The 22,859-nt window shown below is 40.2% G+C and overlaps 1 protein-coding gene, 1 long non-coding RNA gene and 1 pseudogene across 2 annotated transcripts; 2 read left to right on the forward strand and 1 right to left on the reverse strand.

Moving 5' to 3' along the window:
* Positions 1-2,135: 2,135 nt before the first annotated feature.
* Positions 2,136-2,642, reverse strand: LOC116711386 (uncharacterized). The gene is made up of 4 exons (XR_004337207.1): positions 2,515-2,642; positions 2,382-2,444; positions 2,254-2,313; positions 2,136-2,166 (listed from the first exon to the last, which is right to left on the reverse strand). It is a non-coding gene; the product is annotated as an uncharacterized LOC116711386 (long non-coding RNA).
* Positions 2,643-3,366: 724 nt separating this feature from the next.
* LOC116711385 (crystallin J1B-like) lies at positions 3,367-10,049 on the forward strand (annotated as a pseudogene).
* Positions 10,050-12,282: 2,233 nt separating this feature from the next.
* On the forward strand, positions 12,283-22,859 carry sh3glb1a (SH3-domain GRB2-like endophilin B1a). The gene is made up of 9 exons (XM_032551609.1): positions 12,283-12,503; positions 12,872-13,013; positions 13,729-13,857; positions 15,953-16,086; positions 16,386-16,478; positions 19,792-19,881; positions 20,036-20,136; positions 20,374-20,611; positions 21,722-22,859. The coding sequence occupies exons 1-9, from the start codon at positions 12,441-12,443 to the stop codon at positions 21,827-21,829; spliced, it is 1,098 nt and encodes a 365-aa protein (XP_032407500.1). The 5' UTR covers positions 12,283-12,440; the 3' UTR covers positions 21,830-22,859.

Consider the following 22,859-nt stretch of genomic DNA (forward strand, 5'->3'; position numbering starts at 1 on the left):
GATGGCGGTCGTTCTTCGTTCGCTAAAGCTGTTCTTGTTTACAGGTTAGTAGTGTGAAGCTGGTGGAAACTGTCCCCGCTGAAATGTAAATTTACAAGTTCATTTGGTGCTGATTTCGTAATTACATGCTAGACGTGCTCAGAGGTTCAAGGGAAAAAGAGTGATTTTGTTTCATAATTACGGGTTTTTAGCGATAACGGTCGTAAAACAGCCGTTATAGAGAGTTTGCTACATGGATCTAAACCTCGATCCACTCCCCGACCCAACCTTATTAAGGATTACGGTGGTTTCCTGACGTGTTGTGTTATCTTTTGATAGGAAGTGTTAAAGTTACTCTCTGTTACATGTACCGGAAATCAGTTCTCATCAGTTTCAAACATTTATTATAGACGTTACCACTTTTCCCCCCCACTACCCTGTAACTGCCTCCATGCATTGCATGGCAGGCACCTATTATTCTACACCCAATAGAATGTCTCTTTACTTATTTTTCTTCCATCACCGTTAACGCGGCTCGTACCGCTACCTGCACCCCCACAAAAGTGGTAGCAAAACGTGCGGCTCGATGCCAAGAAGGGAGCTATTACTTTTGTTGGGAATCGGACTTAAGATGGCGACGTAAAAAGCGAAAAACGATCCAAATTTCCAACTGCCGAAACGCAGAGCATAACTGACACCAACTGCCGCTCCTTTAGAGCGAGAAATGAAGATAATTTTTGACCCCAAAATAATTTTGAAATCGCCGTCACGCCCACAAATATCGCCCAATTGGTATCAAACTGCCTGCTCCGGTAAAATGTTTTCGAAATTTCTCTAGGCCTTACGGTTTTCTGTCACGGTGCTTCAGAGCAAAGTCATGCGACAGGATTTTCTGTCGCTCTCTCAGGCTCTCTCCCATGTATTTCCATATATTTCTCAAAAATTTCAGATCTGGGCACACCATTTCTGGAACTCAGTTGAAGCAGAGGAGGACTGAACTGGCCTTTACAACTACTTGCTGCTATGGGCTGTATTTAACTGATTTAACTCAGTCACTGTTACACAAGGGATTAGTTTGGAACTTTAAAATGAAGCATACTGAAAATTTCAAAATAAAAGCCTTGAATATTTTTAGATCAGGTAATTGCTCTTTTGAGCATTATATAACTGATTCAATCCAATGACTGTTATACATGGGATTAGTTTGGCCCTTTGAAATGAAGCTTAACAAAAATTTCAAAATAAAAGCCTTGACAATTTTTAGATGAGATTAGATGAGAGGACTACAAATACGCATCACTGTAGTTCTAACTAACACTCAGTTAAAACAGAGTGCTGAGCTGCCATTTAGAGCTACTGGCTGTTTTGGCCAGTAAATAACGGATTTAACCCAAACACTGTTAGACATTTTAATTAGTGTGGTCATTTAATATGAAGCTTATGTTTTTTTTTTCAAAATAAAAGCCTCAATATCCCCCTCAGGTTAATGCACCGCCATAGGCGGTGCAATAATATTAGCATGCATTATATTTTTCTCCCAGGTTAGGGAACTGCCTTGCGCAGCAAGGCAGTTCATTAACATTAGCATTTTAGCTTTAATAAGCTATTAGCTATTTATTTGACTTATTAGCCATGTTTAGTATACTGCATGGAGTAAGTCAATTATAGAAAACATCCTAGTGATGTCCCACATGCTAGTGACAGCAATCACGTTAACATTAGCATTTTTGCTCATTTTAGCTGATACACTTACTTTATCATACTGACTGGTGCAAGTCCATGTTAGTAAACATTCTTGTCAATCTCCTCATGCTATTGATTACGTTGCAGCTTTCTTTAGCATTGATGCTAATTTCTAGCATCAGAACGCTGGGTCCAAACCGATGGGCACACTTTGGCAGGCCCCGGTTAAATTTCTTCAGGAATTTTCTAGTTGATATTTATTGTTGAATACATGAAGCTAGCTTTATCCGTTCGTTGCCAACCCAACATGGGGATCACGCCAAACAGGATAGAAGAAATCAGGGGAGTGTCACAAAATAAACAAAAAAAACAAAACAAAATGAATGAAAAAGTTGTCAGCCCGCCCTCACAAGTACTACAAGCAGAAAAATGATCCTAACTGGGCGGACTAACAAAAAAGAACAAACCAAACGCTAAAAGGGACAGCAGGAGGCAGTGCAAAAACTGTGAAACAAGAACACAAAAATTACTAAATGTGTATTAAATCATTTTAATCAAATCAACCTAAAACACATTAAAACACTTGCCTACCTGCATTGCATAAATCAACACTTCCAAATCAAATCTTGGTGTATCCAATCTGGTGCAACCCTAGCAAATAAAACAATATATAAACACACTCGGATTTGGATTAAAAGGACCAATGTATAAAAACCTACCTGCGGCGTCGAACACCCACGCCCAGGTAACGCTACCAGCCGAACACCATCAACAATGCAGTCCTGTATAAAAACACCACATCAGCACAACTTGCTTAAAAGAATCACTTTAAAACGATTTCCCCCAACCTACCACAGCCAGCAAACAGCGTGGGCCCAACACACAGCCGGTCTAACACACAGGAAATCGACACCTGGCCACCACCCTTCCAGCTTCCCTTTTATGGAGGCACAGGCTGACGAGAGTGCGACACCTAATGGTGCCACCTGGTTACACATGACAGTTTCATTTAGCATCCTTTTATTAAGTGAATCTCTCATGTACTGTGTAATGGTGTGGAAAAATAAGTCACGTTCTTGGACAACTTAGTGCATTTATTTAATGTAGGACATCAGACACGAGCTAAACGAAGGAGCGCAGCACCGTCACGTATCCTGCGACGTCGCAATCGTTCTTACTCTTCCCACCGTTTCTCTTACTTCTTGTCGGCGGCTCCACCTAGTGGCGTGGAGGGACATAATACTGCAAAACAGCACATTTGCGTAAATGGGGGTGAAGAGAAAAACACAAAGTCACACAAAACATAATGTTGGTGAATTTTCAGAAACTGTCATTGCCCATTTTCTTTACACTGGCAGGGTCAGGTAAAACAAAAATGAAAATTGAAAATACTTAGCATTATACAGAGAGACTTTATTCGCTAAGCCTAGTGTTTAGGGACCTAAATAATTCTGAAAATCTGTGGATTTTTTTTTTTTTTTGTGTATGCTGGCGAATTAAATAGGGAGTGGCTGTAAAAAGAAATTGGGCACTATGAATTCATACATAATATTTCTAAGGCAATTTTCGAAAGATTTTTGTGTGTGTGTGTGTGTGTGTGTGTGTGTGTGTCCAAACGACACAAATGGAATAGGAACTGAAGGCATCCCAGAGTGTTAAATACTAGGCCTTGATTCAGTGCGTTAAGTAACAGTTTCCCATAGGCTGCATGTGATTGGCTGTTCTTATCACTTGGCTGACCGCTGTTTTTAGCGCCTTCCAGAAAACGGACTGAAACAGGACTAGAAGGAGCAGCACAGAAGGTTGCACGTCGAGGTAGGTATGAAGAAAAGAAAAAACTGTTCTACTGATGCTTTTTGTAGCAGAATATAATGTTTTGATACCTTTTAGTGACAGTAAACCTGCAGTGTTCGCATAGATATTCAATTACACTGTAATTTACAGTACAAAAGTGATGACTGGTGATGTTTCGTTGCAGTCTGTTGCAACGTAGAAGTCGTAGAAGCTAATAGCGCAACGGGAATCAAACACAATGACTTCTGCATGTGGATTTTTTTTTTTTTTACTCTGCGTCTGGGTCAAGTATTTTTAGCCACAAGCTACCATTTTCCCCAACAGCAGTAGGGAGCTGTATTTCCACTTCTCTAATGAAATTCGCAGACTTTCATTTCAAGCAGTAGTTGTTTTTTTTGTGTGTGTGTTTTTTTTTTAGTATGAGACGTCGTAATGTCACGGGAAGCCCTCGACATATTGAATGTCTTGTCTGTGGTTTAATAGAAGCAGATGGCCTCGAGCGCGGCTGACAGAGCCATTGGCGCCATTATTGGGGCAGCTGTGGCAGACGCAGCAGGTGAGATACACACCACCTATACAGGTAACGCTGCTCAGTCATATAGGTAACGTTGCTGTTAAAAGCTCAACATATTTCAAACAGAATGCTGTTGCAATGTTGTTTCTGTTTAGTCCAGTGCGCAGATGCTTTATCCCTTAGAAACATCTGGACGTGCCGGTAGAGTTTAAGGGAGGTGCCGTCGTTTCTGAGCCATGCTGATTACACCGAACGGCTACACTGACAAACAAATTCAAAACAGGCGCATTCATTCTTGGCACCACGTGTTAGCCTTCAGAACACTATAAAACTGAACAAAATGAACGGACGTACTCTGATTATGTACAGTTTGAATCAAAGATGGATTTTAGTCGGCCCTTTCACTTAGAAACACAACCTGGGCTCGGTCAGATTTGATGGAGTTCGACAGGGTACTGGGGAAATAAAAAGTAAAAATAAAATGACGCAAATAAATTCAAAATTACAAGAATAAATCCATACCATTACGAGAATCAACTCGACATAATACGATAATAAAGTATAAACAAGAATAAAGTCATAATGTCACAACCAATCTTGTAATATTATGACTTCATTCTTGAAATATTTCTGACGTTATTCTCATATTCATTCAACTTTTTTCTTGTAAAATTATTCTCATGTTATTACAAATTTATTCTCGTAATATTATGACTTTATTCTGGCAATGCAATGACTTCATTGGAAGTCATTTTCCTTTATTATTATTATTATTATTATTATTATTATTATTATTATTATTATTATTATTAATATGGCCTTAATACTCCATCGTACTTGGAGGTCATCTATGATTTTCATTTGTCATAATTCGACTGGGCCGATCTAACGCATCTGAGTGTTGTTCTGTTGGAAGATGAAGCTCCGCCCCACTTCTAAGTCTAAACAAGTTTTCTCCCAGGATTCTTTTTCTTCTTCCTGTCTAACGTCTCCATCTTGGCTAAGGAAAAATGCTTTTCTTTCTTGTACCGTGGCACAATTTCAGATTTTACTTGTGAAAAATAAAACGCTCCCTTAACTCCATTTCACAATTACAAACTGCTTTGTGTGGGTCCATTAGGTACAATGCATTAAAGTCTAAAGATGTAGCTTGACAAAATGAAGAAGGTTAAGGGCTTTGAACGCCCTTATCTCCCGTTACAGAGATACAGACCATTAACAGCAGGTAAAACACTTTAGGAAAGCAAAGGAGAGAGAGAGAAAAGAGAAGATATTATTAAATTTTCCATCTCTTCCCGTCCCTCCGGTTCTCCGTTTACCCCTACAGCTCAACCGATGCACTGGATCTACAACCCGGACCGGCTGAATGAAGTCCTTTCCGACCTGGAGCCCCGTCCCGAGTTTCGGCCTCTGTCAGCAAATCCTTTTTATCGCAGGACAACGGGCGAGCAGACCTGCTACGGAGACCAGGCGTACGTCCTGCTGGAGTCGCTGAGTCGGTGCGGAGGTACTGGACTTCTCCCAAAGCAGGGCGGCGAGAAGTGTGACACGCACACGCGAGATACTTTTCAGAGCCCTGGCTCGACTGCTTGTTATCAAAATGGTTTGTTTTCACTTTTGCTTGAAAGAAAACGTCACGTGAAAATAAACAGAATCAGAAAACCTTTTCCTAAAGACGTCAAGCTGTTCTTTTATCAGTCAGCATGTTTTTTCTAAGCTTTACAGCTGGTCTTTCTCCTTATTTAATCACTTAATAATTACAGTTTCTGACTTTTTTTGATAGATGTCGATGTGAAAGACCTGACTAAGCGCTTCTACGAGTTCTTTGGGCCGGGAACGGTGTACGATCTGCCCGTCAACGATCCTTACAGGAAAAAAGGAGGTACTTGGTGACTTTCCCTTTTTCCACTGATTTCCCTATGCGTTAATGTCCAACTTTGTAGGCCGGAGGGGATGTGAGAGCCACTGTTACGATCTGTTAAAACCCTCTGTATGTTTTTGTCTTTTCTTTTTTGCTGAAGGGACAGTCCCCGTCCGTACAAACGTGGCAGGAAGCACAACTTCCCTATTCTCGATTGCGCTCTCTGTTGTGCCGTAAATGTTTGCTGCCTTGTTTTACTGCGAGGGTGACATGTAAGATTCAGTTCTGCAGTAACTTACCACAGCAGCACAGTACGCCGCTGGGTCCAGTAAACGGCAGACAGCTGCATGTCTTGGAGTCATTGCGTCGTTATTTTTCGGAGGGAATTTTCGTCACGACCGAACGCCAAGCTTCACCTAGAGAAACCTGAACTCTAGAAAGCATACGTTTTTTTCCATCTGGTGAAAATCTATACTGATATTTTACAACTTCTTCTGTTTTTTGACACTTCAAAACACACAAAAAGTTTCAGACATCCAAGCAGTGTTTTATGCGAAACACAGATAATCTGAATTTGAAAACTATACTAAAACAGTTTCTAAATGATGAATTCATTTAAATACCACCAGTCTTTGCCACATTAATGGGGCCTCACGGATAAATGATCTATTGAACTGGACTTTGACTAAGGCATTGCAAAATCCTCACTTTTATTTTATTTTCTATTGGTTTTTTTTGCTTTTATTCAGAGGTCGACACATTTTTATGCTTTGAATCATTGTCCTGCTGCCTAATCCAATTAATTTAGTGCATAAGGTTACTAATAACTCGAGGTCGGACGTTGTCCTCTAGCATTTTTTGGCACAAAGTTTCATCAATTACCACAGACCATCCATTTTTTTGACATAACAGAGCAACGACAGACTCTACAACCATGACGTAGATTTTAAACAAGTCTTACACCAGTTCTAATAACGTTTTGCGAAAACTAAAAATCCACTAGATTTTTGTCTCAATAATCCACAGAAAATATTCCCAAAACAACAGAATTTCTTGTTCCCTGAAGTCAGCCTAGAAACTCTCCCACAAATGTCATTTTTACCTCTATTTCGTCCTTATTTTCTTATTTTTAATAATTGACACTGTCCAAAGCTTAACACAAAGCGAGGCTTGTGGTTCTTGTGCAACTTCCTGGATAAGTTTATACGTTTTTTGTTGCATTCTTACGGTGGTTTTGGTGGGCCAGCCACTACTGGCACGGTTCACCGCTGTTCCATGTTTTCTCCATATGGAGAAAATGTGAAACACCACTGGGGTTTTGAGATCTTTTAGCCTACTTCATGTTGTCAGACGAGTTCGGACTGGGTGAATTTCTTTATTCTACAAGTCTGGCGGTAAATCAGGCCTAGGTTTGGGTTGTGAAATTCATGAAACCCTCTCATCGTTTCACCGGTTAGGTCCCAAAGCCATTCTTCCCATTGACGGTCCGTGGAGGAACGCGAGCCTGAAGGCTTTCTTAAGAAATGTTGACGCCGGAAAAGAAGAACCAGGTGATAAAAAAAATGCAACCATAAACTCAAACCAACTGGCATCTGATATAAAATATTTGAAGACTATAATCCCGCCGTACGTTTTTTTTTTTTTTTTTCTTTAAGGCTGCGACGTGGACTGTCAGATTGACGGTGTCACCAAACTCGCTCCGGTCGTCGCCATGTTCGCCGGGCGACCCGAGATGCTGGAGAAAGTGGAGAGCGCCGCGCGCGTCACCCAAAACAACGACATGTGCGTGGCAGTGACTCTGGCTGCTGCGAGGTGAGGATGGGGATGCAGAGGGGAGCGACGATTTCGCCGGATTGCATCTTAAGCGCCAGCGGCGTCCTGAATCGTGGTGCGTTTGTGTGCGAATTCCAGATTTCTGGAACGTTTCGTTCTGAAAGGCCCGGATCCCGACGCTTTGGATGCAGTTGTGGCTCAGCTGAGCGACCCCAACAGGAAGAACCCTCAGGATCTGGACAGGGCTGTCATTGGTGAATTGATCTGACGCCGTAAACTACAACTATCAAAATGGGGCCCTGCTTTGTGAATGTAGCAATCTTTAGGCCTATATGTGTTAGTACTTAGGGGTTGCATTTACCATGGTCATTAGAAATTGGGAAACTAAGAGTTGTAAGGTGATCTTAAGAGGAGAGAGTAAACATGCAATCTTGGGTAAGAACCACATAATTACCATTATGTGAAATGAGCCACAACCTCAATCCAATCAGTTTGCCTCTCAGATTTAATTTCACTGAGCTAATGAAAAGCCCCGGAGCATCCATGATAGTTAAGCATAAGTTTTCCAATAAGAAATGCTGTACATGCTGATGTCTATCTTGAATTTGCACAGCGGAAACTAATTCCCCTTTAAACAGGAGCAGTTAGAATAGAAGTATGTGCAGACCATCTTTGAATAAACACCAAAATTTGACTGATGAGATTCGAATGAACCACTGTATTTTGTTTCTCTTCTTCTTCTTCTCTGTCTCGACTGAAGCGCATATCGGCCAGGTGAAGGAGAACTTAGCCAAAGCGTCCCATCAGCTCATACCCGCTGTGTTCACTAACACATGAGGTGAGCCAGTAGATGGCAGCGGGACTCAGGTCTGTTGACTTGGCATCGCCTGCACGCCTTTCCTGAATGTAGATCCTGTCATTAGGCCCCCCTTTTGCCTTTGATCTGTAATGCTCTCCCTCCTCCTCCGTTTTTTTTTTTTTTTTTATCCTGCCCTCCCCTGCTGAGTCGGCTGTCTCGGGGTTTAAAAAGCTTTTAAAGTTCCCCTCGCTAGATCCGCTCACGTCCCTGCTAATGGCGTCTGAAGAGCGGAGCAAATGACGGTGCTTTTGCGGATAATTGGAAACATGCCTGTGGCCGTCTGTGTCCAGCTTTGCCCGGCGCGTTCCAGGCGGCGCTGCACGGGGTCCTGACTATGAAACAGCTGGAGGAGGCTGTGAGGGACACCATGCGCCGAGGGGGATGCACCGCCAGCCGGGCCTCCTTCATCGGAGCCTGCTTCGGGGCGCAGGTACAGTAGGAATGTCAGGCAATGATCTGAACTCATACCGGTGTGGGAAAAATATTGTGCATAGTTTATTTTTTTTTAATTAAATATCTGCAGATGTAATGCCTTTCAATGTAGAGGTACGCTTTCACAAAACTGTCATTATTACATATATGATTAAAAGCTGAAAGAGACAATAATAACAATTGCTAATGTGTGGCACTTTGATCGGAACTGCGCCTCAAAACAAGGATTGTGAGAGAACGTTATGGAACTCATGCCCATAACGCCATGTTAAAACATGGCGGAGGACGTGTAATGCTGTGGTTCTGTTACTCTACCAAAGGAGTTTTGAGAGTGCAGCTCTTCAGATCAGAACGCCACCAAACCAGCGCAAAACGTTTCATCACACGCATCAAACTTCTTCCATGGTCGCCTCAGTGCCTAGAGCAATGGTTCCCTTTGTGATCAATAAAGTAGTTTTGAATTAAATTGAACTGGACTATTGTGGCAAAATTTGCGAGAGTAAATTGGATCGCGAAGTGCGCGCGGGAGCGGAGACGCTCGCGGTTACGTTTTTTGGCGATAGGTTGGCAGGGGTAGTCGACTTCCTATCGTTACGCCTGATTGGCTACGGTCCATTTCCTCTGTGATTAAACGGAGCCACGGTTCAATCAATAATTGTATCAAAAAATTCCCCTCTCTCAATGTTTCAACCTTCTGAAATGGTATCGAGAGCACAACTCATTCATATCGAAGGTACCAGAAAGTGTGATGTTGGCAATTTTGTTGAACAAAATTACCTGTGAACCAAGCAATTATCTACAAATTAAAGGTTGTATTTTTGTGAAATTGTCAGTCAGACGCACTAAAAGTAGAATGTTTTTGCAGGTCTTGATGAGAAACGATGCAGGGAAACATTGTGCATACATCCTCCTCGTCTATATTTGTGAAACACTCATTAGCTTTGACAGCGCGCTCGTCCATTCCAAGAGTTCTTCTGCATTAATCTGTCCTCTCGACGTTATTTGCAGACCGGTCTCCGCGGAATCCCAGAGTCATGGAGGAAGAGGACGCTCAGATACCCTCTGCTGTTGGAGCTGGCTGAAAATGTGGTCGGCAAACGGCAGCAGTTGTAGCTTTAGCACGACATCTATTATTGATCAATTGAGTGTAGGCCTCCCCATGATACAGATGCACTTTGACATGGCAGCTCATGACGGCTGCATTCTAAAGTCTGAGTGAAGCTTGAAAATATTTGCTCTGTCAAAGTTTATTTAGTTGGGGCAGGCGGAGGAGGAGGAGGAGAAGAGAAAATGTGTGTAAATTGCGTGTGCTCAAAATAAAACTTTTTTTTCCCCCCCTAACTACCGTATCTGTATCCGTCTGTTATCTTCTCAGCTGCTTAATATTAGGAAACATGTCTGGTGGGCAAATCATCCGCCGCAGTCAAGCGTCAGCATCACTTCAATCTTCTTTATTCCTCTGAGTGCGTTCTGCTACTTTTGAAGTGAAGGAGCTGCAGCGGACAGATTTACTTCTGGAACGAGGAGAGATTGCAACCTTCCCTTCTCTCCGAGGAGCCTCTTTGCCTTTATGAAAGTGCTGACTTCGACATTCACATGTTTAAAGCATCCACCCCAACACTCCTGAAAGTTGGCCAAGCGCAAGGCCATGCCAGAGACTTTTATGTCTGCAGCACAGCGTGGGCATAAAAATGTGGTGTGTAGGCTACTTAGTTGCTTTTCCAGCCCACTTGTTGAAAAAATGACAAATGGGAAGTAGTTTAAAGTCTAAACTGTAAAATGTTTAAAAGAAAACAAACAAACTTAAATGCGTGCTTTATTTGACACAAAGGATGGCTTTGCGTAACAGGAAGAAAACGCAATTGTGATTGCGTAATTACAGCCTGCATGGTCTGTTAGCCAACGTTTAGGAGAGTGAAAAGGTTGCGACCAGCAGAAGCTTTTGGCTTCCTCCTACACAGCATGCCCGTTCTGTCATAATTACCTCCAGACAGAAGGAACATTTAATTTTTTTTTTTTTTCTCAAAAGATCTGCCAAATTGTGCATTCTTTGAATAGCTTAACACTTGAACAGGCTTGTTAAATGTTTTCTTTTAAGGATGCATTCGGTCCCACTCAGAGAAAAGTGTCACATCACCCTAACACCATTATTTATACAAATTTTCATCAGATTAGAAAAAATAAAAGCCCAGCTAACAGAAAAAAAATACAATGTTCTTCTGATCCTTCTGTTGTTTTCTCAGTTTTTTTTATTATTATTATTATTTTTTATCTTTCCACTGCGGTTTTAAAGTTGGGAATGGATGGCGTAATATAATAAACTCCACACACGATACAATGAATTTTTTGGCCACTAATTTCATTAGAAATGTTTTAATTTAGCTAAATTAAAACCATATCGGCCTGTTTATGGTCATACCGTAGCATTTCAATCAGATTGAAGTCCAGACTTTCAATAGGTCACTCCAAAATATTCATTTAGGTCTTTTTGAGCCATTCAGAAATGAACTTGATTGTGTGCTTTAGATCATTGGCAATGTACTAATGTTCAGAGGTTCTCCTGGTAGAAAGCAGAGTGTTTCACTCAATTAAATCAAATTATCCCGGTTTTGAGGTTCTGGGGTAACCTACTCTGGGTTTGTACATCTAGCCCCTTGAAGTCTTTACATTATGAATATAAGTACTATCAAAAAGTAAAAGATGTCCATGACTTATAGCATTATTCTCTCTCATAATACTTCCAAGTGTTAAAACATCTTTGAGTACGGCCATCATTTTTCATCTACACTTACAGCTACAGCACACTTGCAAACTTGTTTGCATAATTTGTGCATAGTTGTTAACAATTTGGAGGTTTTAAAGCCAATTGTTATTGGCCAGTGGTCACCCACTAATCTGCTTTAGCTGATGACCTGTGGGAACTTTTATAGTAGTACTGAAAATACGGTTCTAGTTTAAGTAATTGTTTGGCTAGAGCGACGTAATCCCAAAAAACAGTAGGCGAAAAGCACATTTTGTACATCTTATATGTGTAAAACTACTTGCCATACAGGAACAATATAGATCAAGAGAGATAGCCTATGCCGCCACATTTCTTTGCTCAAGTGAAGAAAGTGAGTTATAAAACGGCGTCGAATAAAATGAAATGATTAATTTTGCCTGTTAAATGCAAGCTACAAACAGTGTATAAATTATGAATTTTTTCTGTTATTTCATTCGAATTTGTTTATTTTATATTTTACCTTCCGTTTGCCAGCGAATGCCTCTCGCGCATGCGCGCGGCCACGTAAAACGTTGTTCTCTGAGAAGCCAAAAGCCGTGAACTATCTTTCAGTGAACTATCTTTCAGTGGACCATCTTTGTCTGGCTCAACAGCTGGGTGGAACTCAGACAACAAAAAAAAAAAAAAAAAAAAAAAAAAAGAAGAAGAAGAAAAAAAAAAAAAGTTGCTTCAATGACACTTTTTGTTGGGATGACAGCTTGAACGCGAGAGTGAGATAAGCCCGTTCTTGTGTCAGGAGGAGAGCAGTTTCACCTGGACCGCCATGGATTTTAACGTTAAGCGCTTAGCTGCGGACGCCGGCACCTTCCTGAGCCGCGCGGTGCAAGTAAGTGAAACTGTCGGGAGGAAGTTGTTGCTAACTAACCTAGCTGCTAGCCTAGCCAGTTAGCTCAGCTGTGAGATAATTACCGTTACTGCTGTTGTTACTATGTAGCTAAGTACCCTGCTGTCCCCTAAGTGAACGTCTCTGTGCCCTCCAAGCTTAGCTGTTACTTTTAGATAGTGTTTTTAAACCGCGTAGTCTTCGACTTTTACACGGTGCTCCATATAGGCACCAAACGCAGGCCTCAGAAACCATCAAACAAAACGGATCAGATGTAGCTGGGCAGATAGCCACTTGACATCTCGGTCCTCTTTTGATAAGCCGATAAATGAGCGAAACGAACCTTTTTATTCTCATAATTTGGCTGACAGTTTACAGAGGAGAAGCTTGGACAGGCTGAGAAGACTGAGCTGGATGCCCATTTGGAGAACCTCTTAGGCAGAGCTGAGAACACCAAGCAATGGACAGAAAAGATCATGAAGCAGACAGAGGTCTTACTACAACCTAATCCAAGTGAGTATTTTTTATTTATTTTTAACCTTGTCATGGACTTGTTGATCATCTAAGAAAATTACGTAATCATATGTAAACTGACATTACTGTACATGCTGTATTTTGATGCATTTTATAAACTGGGAATGGTGAGATTCTTAGTCGTGATGCATTTAATGAATTGAAAAATATCGTAAAAGCCGACTGATTTATCTCTTGTTCATCATTTGTTCAGATTGAACTTCATAATATGTGTCAATTTCTCCTCAACGCCCCTTTAGAACAATGCCTAACATCCCCGAGACGGTGTGCTTTTTTCCTTTTCTTTCTTTTTTTTTTGACACTCTTCTTTTTTTGGTGTGTGTGAAGTGTGTGAGCTCAGCTGTGCATCCTCCACAGTTCACACCCTGATGCCATATCACTAAAACCCAACCGCAGCTATAGGCACAACAAACACATGGACCATCTGGGGTTTCAGGTCTTGTGCAACAGTCGGTGCTGAACTGTCTAATGTTCTTTTTACGACTAAAACATATTTGATGAGAACCAGCAGAAGACCATTTCAGTCTTTGCTTGTTATGATTGACATTAATGCAGCTTTCTGTTTTGAGATAACTGGAGTCAGGCCGAAGTGAGCTCAATGAGAACACTCCTTGCGTGTGGCTCCCTCACGGATGTCTTATGACTTTGTAATCGAGTTATCCTGTAACGTTTTTTTTTTTCTTCTTTCCTTTAGATGTTCGACTGGAGGAATTTGTGTACGAGAAGCTGGAGAAAAAAGCCCCCGCACGAATCAACAACCACGACTTGCTGGGCCACTCCATGATTGAAGCCGGAAGCGACTTTGGTCCTGGGACTGCTTACGGTGAGGGAGTTTATGACGTCGATGAGCTTTCACGTTGTTTGTTCTACTGGAAAATAAAAATAAAACATAAAAAGCTGTTGGAAAAAGTTACTGATAAGATTCGGATCCTTTAAGACTCAGAAGCTTTGTGCCAAACATCAATTTCTTTCTGTTTATGCAACAAGTAAAAAGGCTGAGAGCTTCTTAGAGCGCATTAGCTTGGACTGACGGTGGGAAAGCATAAAATAGTTCATCTGCATTTTCCTTTGATCTGAATATGTGTCACTGTATTAATTATGTCAAAAGATCGGTTCTTGTGGACCATTTTCCTTTTTTTTTTAAAATTCTGACTCATTTTTCTGTAAGACCCATAGTACAGTGTTCAAAATATAACTTTTGACATATCAGTGCTGCATTGTGTGATTGAATGAACAGTTGAGTTTAAAGTTGACAATTTAAGCTGTCTGTTGCTAATTTCTGGAAATTAGCTTTGTTAGTATTTCTGAGCATTCCAGTTGCAGGTTGGAAACCGGTGGGATTTGTGGTTTGTTGTACAGTTAGCATTAATAACACTATAACCCCGACCCCCCCGTTTTATGAATTCAGTCACTAAACGAAGACATTAACCGATATTTTTACAGTAGGCTGTGTCACTGGTTTAATAAAACCTGGTCAGTGTTGCTGATAAATAGTTTATGCCTGCAGCAGTGCTGCTCTGACTTTCCCAGTCGGAATTTCAACTTCAGTTTGCATTCCTGTTGTTTTTCTGGCTGGAAACTCGGGGAAATCGAACTTCAAAGACTGCAAAGAGAACGCACCATTACCATTGCTTACTTTTTTCTTTTATTTCTAAAGAGAGCCAAGACTTTCACATCAAGCACGGTCCTCGGTAGACGGATGAGGAAAGAGCAAGAGGATAGAAAACAACGTATATATTACCTGCCGATTATTTTGCTCATGAGATGGTTATTCTGACGAGAAATCGACCTTCAGATACAAAAGATTAATGCTAAGTTAATACTGTGAAGTTGCAGGAACATGAGAGCTAAGCGAAAAGACTTACTCACAGTAATGTATATCATCAGAGAAATAAAAATGAACAAAGGTCCTGATTATTATGGCAGTGTGCACAAGATTTTACTGATGCAGATTTCTTTCCGAGACATATTTTGTTTTCTTTCTTTAAAAAAAAAAAAAAAAGTGACAAACATGAAATACTTTGCTTTGCACATAAAAAAGTGACAGGGAAATGCTTTTCAACACATTGTAAAATCATGCAATGTTCTGCTGACACACAGCGCTTTGTTACATTCATGAAACTTGAATAACGTACTAATAATAATAAATTTCCAGCTCTGGGTATTGATTTGTTAAATTGTTTTCAATCTTTCCATAATTATACACTTTTTTTAAAGTTATGGTTATATTGGTAAGAGTGGAGTTTTGTAAAAAAAAAAAGAAAAAAAACAACGTAATTTTGTCAATAATAAAACATATTTCGTAGTTTGTCATTGTTTCAGCTAATTTCTCTTTGGGAGTCCAACTTATTGAGCCCAAAAACGTATATTTTATCTTCCAGAGCGTAAAGCTTTATTATTTTAGCTTAAGACTTTTTTTTTACGTCTGAATAATTACAAAGAGGTTTGATTTCCCGAAAGTCTAAAACAGAATTTGACCCTCTTTCTTATTTAAGACTTAGATATTTCAGAAATGTACATACAGGCAGTAAATTAGGAAATTGTCAGTGTTGCCTAGCAACTAGCAACCTTTCTCTTCTCGTTGCGTTGAATTAAATTTAAACTTCATTTTTTTTCTTCTTCTTCAAGAGAGAAAAACATGTCTGGATTTAGTTGCTAACAAGCTAATAACAAACGTAGTGTGTCAGACAGAAGAACTGCTCAACAAATCACCTCTATGCGATGGTTTGGATTTCTTAAAACTAATAAAATAACATTCCTTTGGAAGATTATTTTATTTGTGCAGCATTTAACGGGAAGGATCTGCATGCGTGAATGTTTCTGTAGCGCAGCTCCTGATGTTTTAAAGGACAGACATGTTGAGGCCTCTGGCAGATTGCAGCTCTTTGTGAACTCTTCCTTGTGCTGCTGACTAACAGGAAATGCGCTGATAAAATGCGGCGAGACGCAGAAGCAGATCGGCGGAGCCGAGCGGGAGTTCATTCAGAGTTCTGCCATCAACTTCCTGACGCCGTTTCGAAATTTTCTAGAGGGCGACTTCAAAACCATCCTGGTGAGTTGGGTTAACGCGACAAATGTGTGCGAGTTTCCAAATTGTCCCAGAGCAAGCACGGAGGAAATGTCAGGGTTTTTTTTTAATATATACAGTACAGACCAAAAGTTTGGACACAACTGTGTGTCCAGACTTTTGGTCTGTACTGTATATATTTTAAACTTTACGTAATTCCCTATCTAAAATAAAGCAGCAGACCACAGCAGCCGCACCCTTATACTAGTTGAGATTTTGTACCGTTTTTAGAATCCAGGATTACTAATGATGTTACTTTCTTCTCTCCCCCCCCGCCCATTTAGAAAGAACGAAAGCTTCTACAGGTCAAACGTTTGGATCTAGACGCAGCCAAAACCCGGCTAAAGAAAGCCAGGATGCCTGACGCAAGAGCTGCAGTGAGTAGACACTTAAAAAAAAAAAAAAAAGAGCTTTTCTGTGTCTTTTAAATCACATTTGTAAGCAGTTTTAGAGACACAAACATCCTGATACGGATTGAAAAGCCTTCAGGATTTATTTTGCCCTCTAAAGTTGCACAAGTTGTGACTGACACACGGAGCTGAACGTGTGGAAAGCCCTTGTGACTTTTATTCCTTCTTCTGAGCAACAATGGGAAGTTTCAGGTTTCCTTTTTCTGGACGGTTGGTTTTTCACTGTGACAGCCAGTTTTTCTTCATTTTGAAGTTCCGCATTCTTTAGGGCTTTTCCTCAATGTGTTCTAAAGTATTTTAAAGCCAACTTATCGATATTTGCAAGGTTGTAGAGACATTGAAATACCGCTTACTGACCAGCTTTAAATGTGTTTATATGAGGGCTGCAAGCCACTGCAGTGCATACCTGGTTATTATTAAAACATGATGCATTCAGGCTGTATATACCAGTAAAATACAGCAATAACTAATGTAGCATAAAATTGAGGTATTATGGTAAAGTCATTAGGAACTACAGCTAAGTCCAAAGCAGCAGATGTAGACAGATAACACACAATTTTAATCATAACAATAATAAAATTATTATTTTAGTGATTGATGTATTCATTTAATTATTCTGACAATCATACAGAAAATGTCATTTAACCCTTTGAGGTTTTTTATGCAATATTAAAAATACATTAAAAAGGCAAATGAACAAATAATTCAATTCCTTTTTCAATGTGAAACTTAAATAAACTTGAATTTCTTTTGTGAATGCTTGATCATCTGTTGCAAAGGATGCATCTGCAGCTAAAACAAATCCTTCTAAAATCAACGTGAACATTTCAGTCCTCTCTGCTTGACAAACATCAATATATACTTATTTTCTTGATTAACAGAATAATAATTCAAAACCAAAAACTAAAACTCTGCTACTTGAGGAGTTTGAGAGTTTTAGGTATTTACAGACAGTTTTTTTTTTTAATCTTAAATGTGAAATGTATGTATATTTTTTGCACAGTTTTAACTTAATTGCTGCTCTGAATATGTTGTTCCTTCAGCCACCGGCCGTTCTGTGAGTCTTTGTGCTGAAGTCAACTGATTTATGGAATATTCGTAAATTAGTTGACTATTACGTCAATATTCATTACGATGAATCGCTTCACCCCTAATTCAGTTTTATAGGCTACTTGTTGGGGCTCCATGCATTGAAGAAATAACAGAAAGACATTAACCCTGTTTAATTAACTAATGAATCGTATCGTTATCTTGACATCCACCAAAGTCTTGTGTTTTTCTAAGTTTGTGCACCGGTCGTAGAGACGTGATGAAATAAAATTGTCTTTAAGCGGTTTTTGGTCGATGTTTCCTCACTTCTAATTTGCCAGTCTTACTTCATTCATTGACATTTGGAATTAGACTTGACTTTAACCCGTGTCCAGGCTGATTCAGACACAAGTGGACGGCTTTAAACGCGCGTCTTATCTCGGCGTTTAAAATTTGCGCCGTGTGATTAAAGCTCAGCTGTGCATGCAGATAAACAGGGAGATATCCAACAGTCACCATGCGCTACATCGTGGCTCAGTAGCAATCTTGTGGAGTCAGTAGGCTGAAAATCTTTTAACCATTAAAGACATTAGACAGATTTCCGTAGGCAGAGTCAGTTTTTCTCTTGTTGCAACACGCCTGTAAAGTCTGACAGGCTGCATCCTTAAAAAGTCTTCAATTCATGTATTTAAAATTAAGCTCCTTAAAATATCTTAAATTCACTTAAAAAAAAAAAGAGGTTGTCGTTAATTATGTTAATGACAGGTCTTAAATTTTGTCTTGTCAGGACTTTTTAATCAAGTATTTCTTATCTGTTTTATTTTTTCTTGTGGGACTTTTCTGCCAGGCCAAAAAAAAAGGCTTGAGCCACACGCAGACATCTTCATTGCGACTCACTGCTAACATGCCCTTACTAGCTAGCTAACTTTCTAGCATATATCACGAAGTGAAAATTTATCACCAGTTGGCTGGACAAAGTTCATACGTTCCTTTTGAGAAACAAGTCTTAACCCTGTAAGTCCTAAATGGAGCGCCGACAATCAAGCCAAATTTGCAGTACTGTAATTCCACCACACTGTGCTCCATCTGAAAAATTCCAACGGTTTCTTAAAGGGGAGACGTTGCGCTTTCCAGCCAATATCGGGTTATTACGGTAATTTCACCCTCCCGCCGTAGCAGGGAGGGAAATTAATCTGATGGGGACTTTTAATAGATGGTAATTTGTGAAAATAACTTGCTAGATGTTGAAAGTTCCAGTTGTTATGGATAAATGGGCAAATACATTTACTCACAGCACATTTAAAGAACTGCGTACAAATAAAATAAGCAAAAAATATCCAGGCGGAGATTTTAAATTTAGGACATAACGAGTTATTAAATTCCTCTTGTCCTTAAAAAGACTTAAATTTGAGTTGTTGAAACCTGCCGAAACCCTGTTTGAGTGCCTTGCTGCTGAAATGTGCTATACAAAAAAATAAAATTTGATTGATTGATTGATTGATTGATAAGCAAACACAAAACCTCTACTATAAATACTAGTTTCTGTGGGTTAACACCAGCCCTTGTATTTTTTTTGTTTTTTTTCACTCATTCTGTTGCACCGTTTAGTCGCAAGAAAACAGATGAGAACCATCTAACAGCCGGCGTCGCCACAGGCGGAGTGCGGTTTTGTTTTTTTCGCCTCTGTACGAACACGGGAGTGAGGATGTTGCTGTGTTGGCTGCAGCCGTGCAGCAGCTATAGCGCTAACTACTGTGTCACGTTTTTTTTTTTTTTAACGCAATGCCGCAGATGTGAGCAGAGGAAGTGACGGAGGTGAGTGGAATGTTGGAGCCATGTTTGATTTGAACACACAGACGCACCAAAGCCCCAGGGCAGTTTTGTCAACAGCTGCTAATCTTCCTGCATCTCCTCCATGACACATTCAGTCCCAATTTTTAAAACGTTTATCCCCCCACCCTCCAAACTTTGTAGTGTTACAACCACGGTAAATATATTCCTTTGTGGTTTAATGTTCAAGACCAACATTTTCTGTAAAAAAAAAAATGTAGCAAATAAAAATCTAAAGTTGTGGTGTGCATTTGTGTTCATCTCCCCCCCCCTAAATTCATTATGTTGTGTGAATGCTTGGCATATAAAGTGGTTGAGATTTTTATAAAAAAAAAAGAAAATGTAATAACCATATTTAATTATAAAAACAACTTATCTGTCGTAAACTTAGAAAATTAAACCGACTTTTCTTGGTTCTCAGGCAGAGCAGGAGCTGAGGATGACCCAGAGTGAGTTTGACCGACAAGCAGAGATCACGCGTCTGCTGCTAGAGGGCGTCAGCAGCACTCATGTAAGTAAACTCGCAGAGAGGTACATGTCTTTCTCTGCTGTGATTAAAAAATTACATATATATTAAAATGACTAAAATAAGCAGAAATGTTTCTTCTTTTTTTTTTTTTTTTTAATTGATCGATTTATTTATTTTTTTTCTCCCACATTATCAGGCACACCATCTACGCTGCTTGAATGACTTTGTGGAGGCCCAGACGACGTACTACGCACAGTGCTACCAGTACATGGTGGACCTCCAAAAGCAACTCGGCAGGTGAAACGTTGCTGCCACCTCGCTTTCGTTCTGTTCATTCCCAAAGAGCTGAGAGATTACATCAATAAAAGAGTGACTAATCCTGAATAAATGAAGTTCGGTCACAGTATCTTTAGTGCACAAATTAAGAGTCGAGACTTAAAAAAAAAAAAAAGACCATATTGCGTGCGTGCTCATTGTCAATCAAGCCTCTGTTTTCGAACGCGTTTCGCTCATCCTGTCTCCCGCCACCACCAGTTTCCCATCCTCATTCTCCAACAACAACCAGTCGTCCATGTCGGGCGGGGCCAACGTCTCCGTACCCACCGCACCCATGTCTGCCTCTCTGCCCAGCGTCTCGGCAGGCAGCGGCAGCCTGGCGGCGGCGTCGGGCGGATTCAGCGAGCTGCGGAGCTCCAACGTCAGCCGCAAAGCGCGGGTCCTTTACGATTACGACGCCGCCAGCAGCAACGAACTCTCCCTGCTGGCCGACGAGGTGAGGCTTCACGGAAATTCAGTCACACTTATAGTTGTGTTTTCGTCATTATGCTTTCCCCGTAAATGTTAGTTCCATAGTATTATAGTTTATTTTTAGTTTTCTTTCTAAGAATCCACAGAATTTCAGTCAGCTCTGAATCACAGCAGGTTTTTTTTGTATACTCACAGATGCACCATCTGTTTAAACCACATGGTCTCCCATTGCAGGACTGCAGAAGTGCCACTCCCTGTATGTGGCAAACTTGTGGCTGACTAATATTGCCTCCACGTTGCCTCATTCCAAACATTTTTCTTCCATAAATGATTAGTCTTTGTTAGAGGTTTCTTTGGTTTCATCACCTTGCTAAGTCTGATGGTAGGAATGGCAGAGAATTCATTCAGTGGGCTGCTGTGCTTTTGAGTTAGAAAAAGTTAAAAGTGGAAATGTGAAAATATCACTAGCTTAATTATCTGTTATTGGAAGGCATTACAAACACCATCTATGAGGGGTTAAAAGAAGCAAGCATTAAAAAAATACAAATAAGTATCATTTTTTTTGCACTTCCAAAATGTCCAAAAATTTCTGATCCTTTTTCTGTGACATGCCACTTTGTTTACTGATAATGTTGGCTTGTTCCATTAAATAAAAAATAAAAAAAAGGGACACCTGACCTCAGTCTTCCTATGTGTTCACATACTAACCATACTATGCAGCCATTGTGCTTCCAACCATTTCACCAAAAAGACTCTTTAAACCATCTTTGCCATCACTGCTGCTGGTGTATAAAAACAATTGTAATAAATAAACAAAAGACATGCTTAGCCTGGTGGGGGCTCAAGTAAAGCCTGTTGGCCCACCAGGCTTATAATACACTGACAGAGCAATATGACATGGGTGAAAGAGAAGTAAAAGTACTGGGCCAAAAACCATGCCCAGTGGAACTCCTGATTAAATTGCATGAGGAAAATATTTAATAATGTAGATTTGACAGTGAATCCGATTCTTTGCTATCAGTTTTGTTTTTCATTTCCCTGTCAGACCATTCTGATGACCTTACTTTTGTAGTTTTGCAAACCTTTTGTTAATAATTCTCTCCACTTCCTGTTTATTTCCCCCCCCCCTCCCCAGGTGATCACAGTTAACAGTGTCCCAGGCATGGACTCAGACTGGCTGATGGGGGAGCGAGGCAACCAGAAGGGCAAAGTGCCAATCACCTACCTAGAGTTGCTCAACTGAAGCACAAATCCTCTCTCTCTCTCCCTCTCTCTACTCGCATCCTGTGCAACCAGCTGTGATCCCGTATTTATACCACGTTGCAGGGACAGGCCACACTTTCTATTTCATTGGGGTTTTTCCTTTTTTTTTTTACGTTTCTTTTGTTAAAAAAAAAAGAAAATATGAACTCTGTTATGCCGCAGGAATAAATAAATTTGAGTGACGGGAGAGCGGATGGACCTTTTTCCTCATTAGTTTGCAGAAAATCTCTTAGGCCTTCTTTGATGCCTTTGAGTTTGGTTCCACGCGAACTGAAACATGTGCCACACTTTTAAAGATTTTGTTTACAAAATTGATCTCGGTTGGTAACCTAAACGCTTTCCCTCTCCCCCCCCCCCCCGCTCCCTCTTTTCCTACTGGAAAAAAAAAAAAAGAGCACTTCATCTTGAAGTGAAGAGTTTTGCTAAATATTTTTAATTCTTATTTTATAAGCGGTAATCTCGAGGAGCAGTAGCCGTTATGGTTGTCCTGAAAACGAATTTCATTTGGACTGTATTGTTTGCGTTTTGTCACAGATGTATTAACACGAAGCTCATAGCCATTTCTGTTCCTGTCCAATGGATTGTTGGAATATTGCCTTTTACAATTTGCATCTCCTCCATCAGTATTGAGCATTGTAGCTCACTGTGTTAAGTATTGATTACTATTTTTTCAACCCCCAACGGAAAGCCGATATTTTTTTTTTCACCAGTTTTGCGGGACAGAAATAAGCCATGGACTGTGCTTAAAATAAAAAAATCTGCCTTGTTCTGGAAAGAAAGCCTGGTATTTGTTTCTCTGGTTTTGATCAGCTTGCTGTTTTACTAAAGAAAATGCCTGCAGTACAGATTACTAGCCCATCTGGAATGACATCCAAGTTTGCATTTCAACTTTTATATGAGCTGTATTGTTGCATTTTGAGGGCGTATTACAAAATTGAGCTTTTGTATTTTGTGTAACGGATGCGGTGGCATGTGATTGTAAAATAAATATGAAATATGAACCATCGAAA

The sequence above is a fragment of the Xiphophorus hellerii genome, chromosome 21 (assembly GCF_003331165.1).
Source record: "Xiphophorus hellerii strain 12219 chromosome 21, Xiphophorus_hellerii-4.1, whole genome shotgun sequence".
Lineage (NCBI taxonomy): Eukaryota > Metazoa > Chordata > Actinopteri > Cyprinodontiformes > Poeciliidae > Xiphophorus > Xiphophorus hellerii.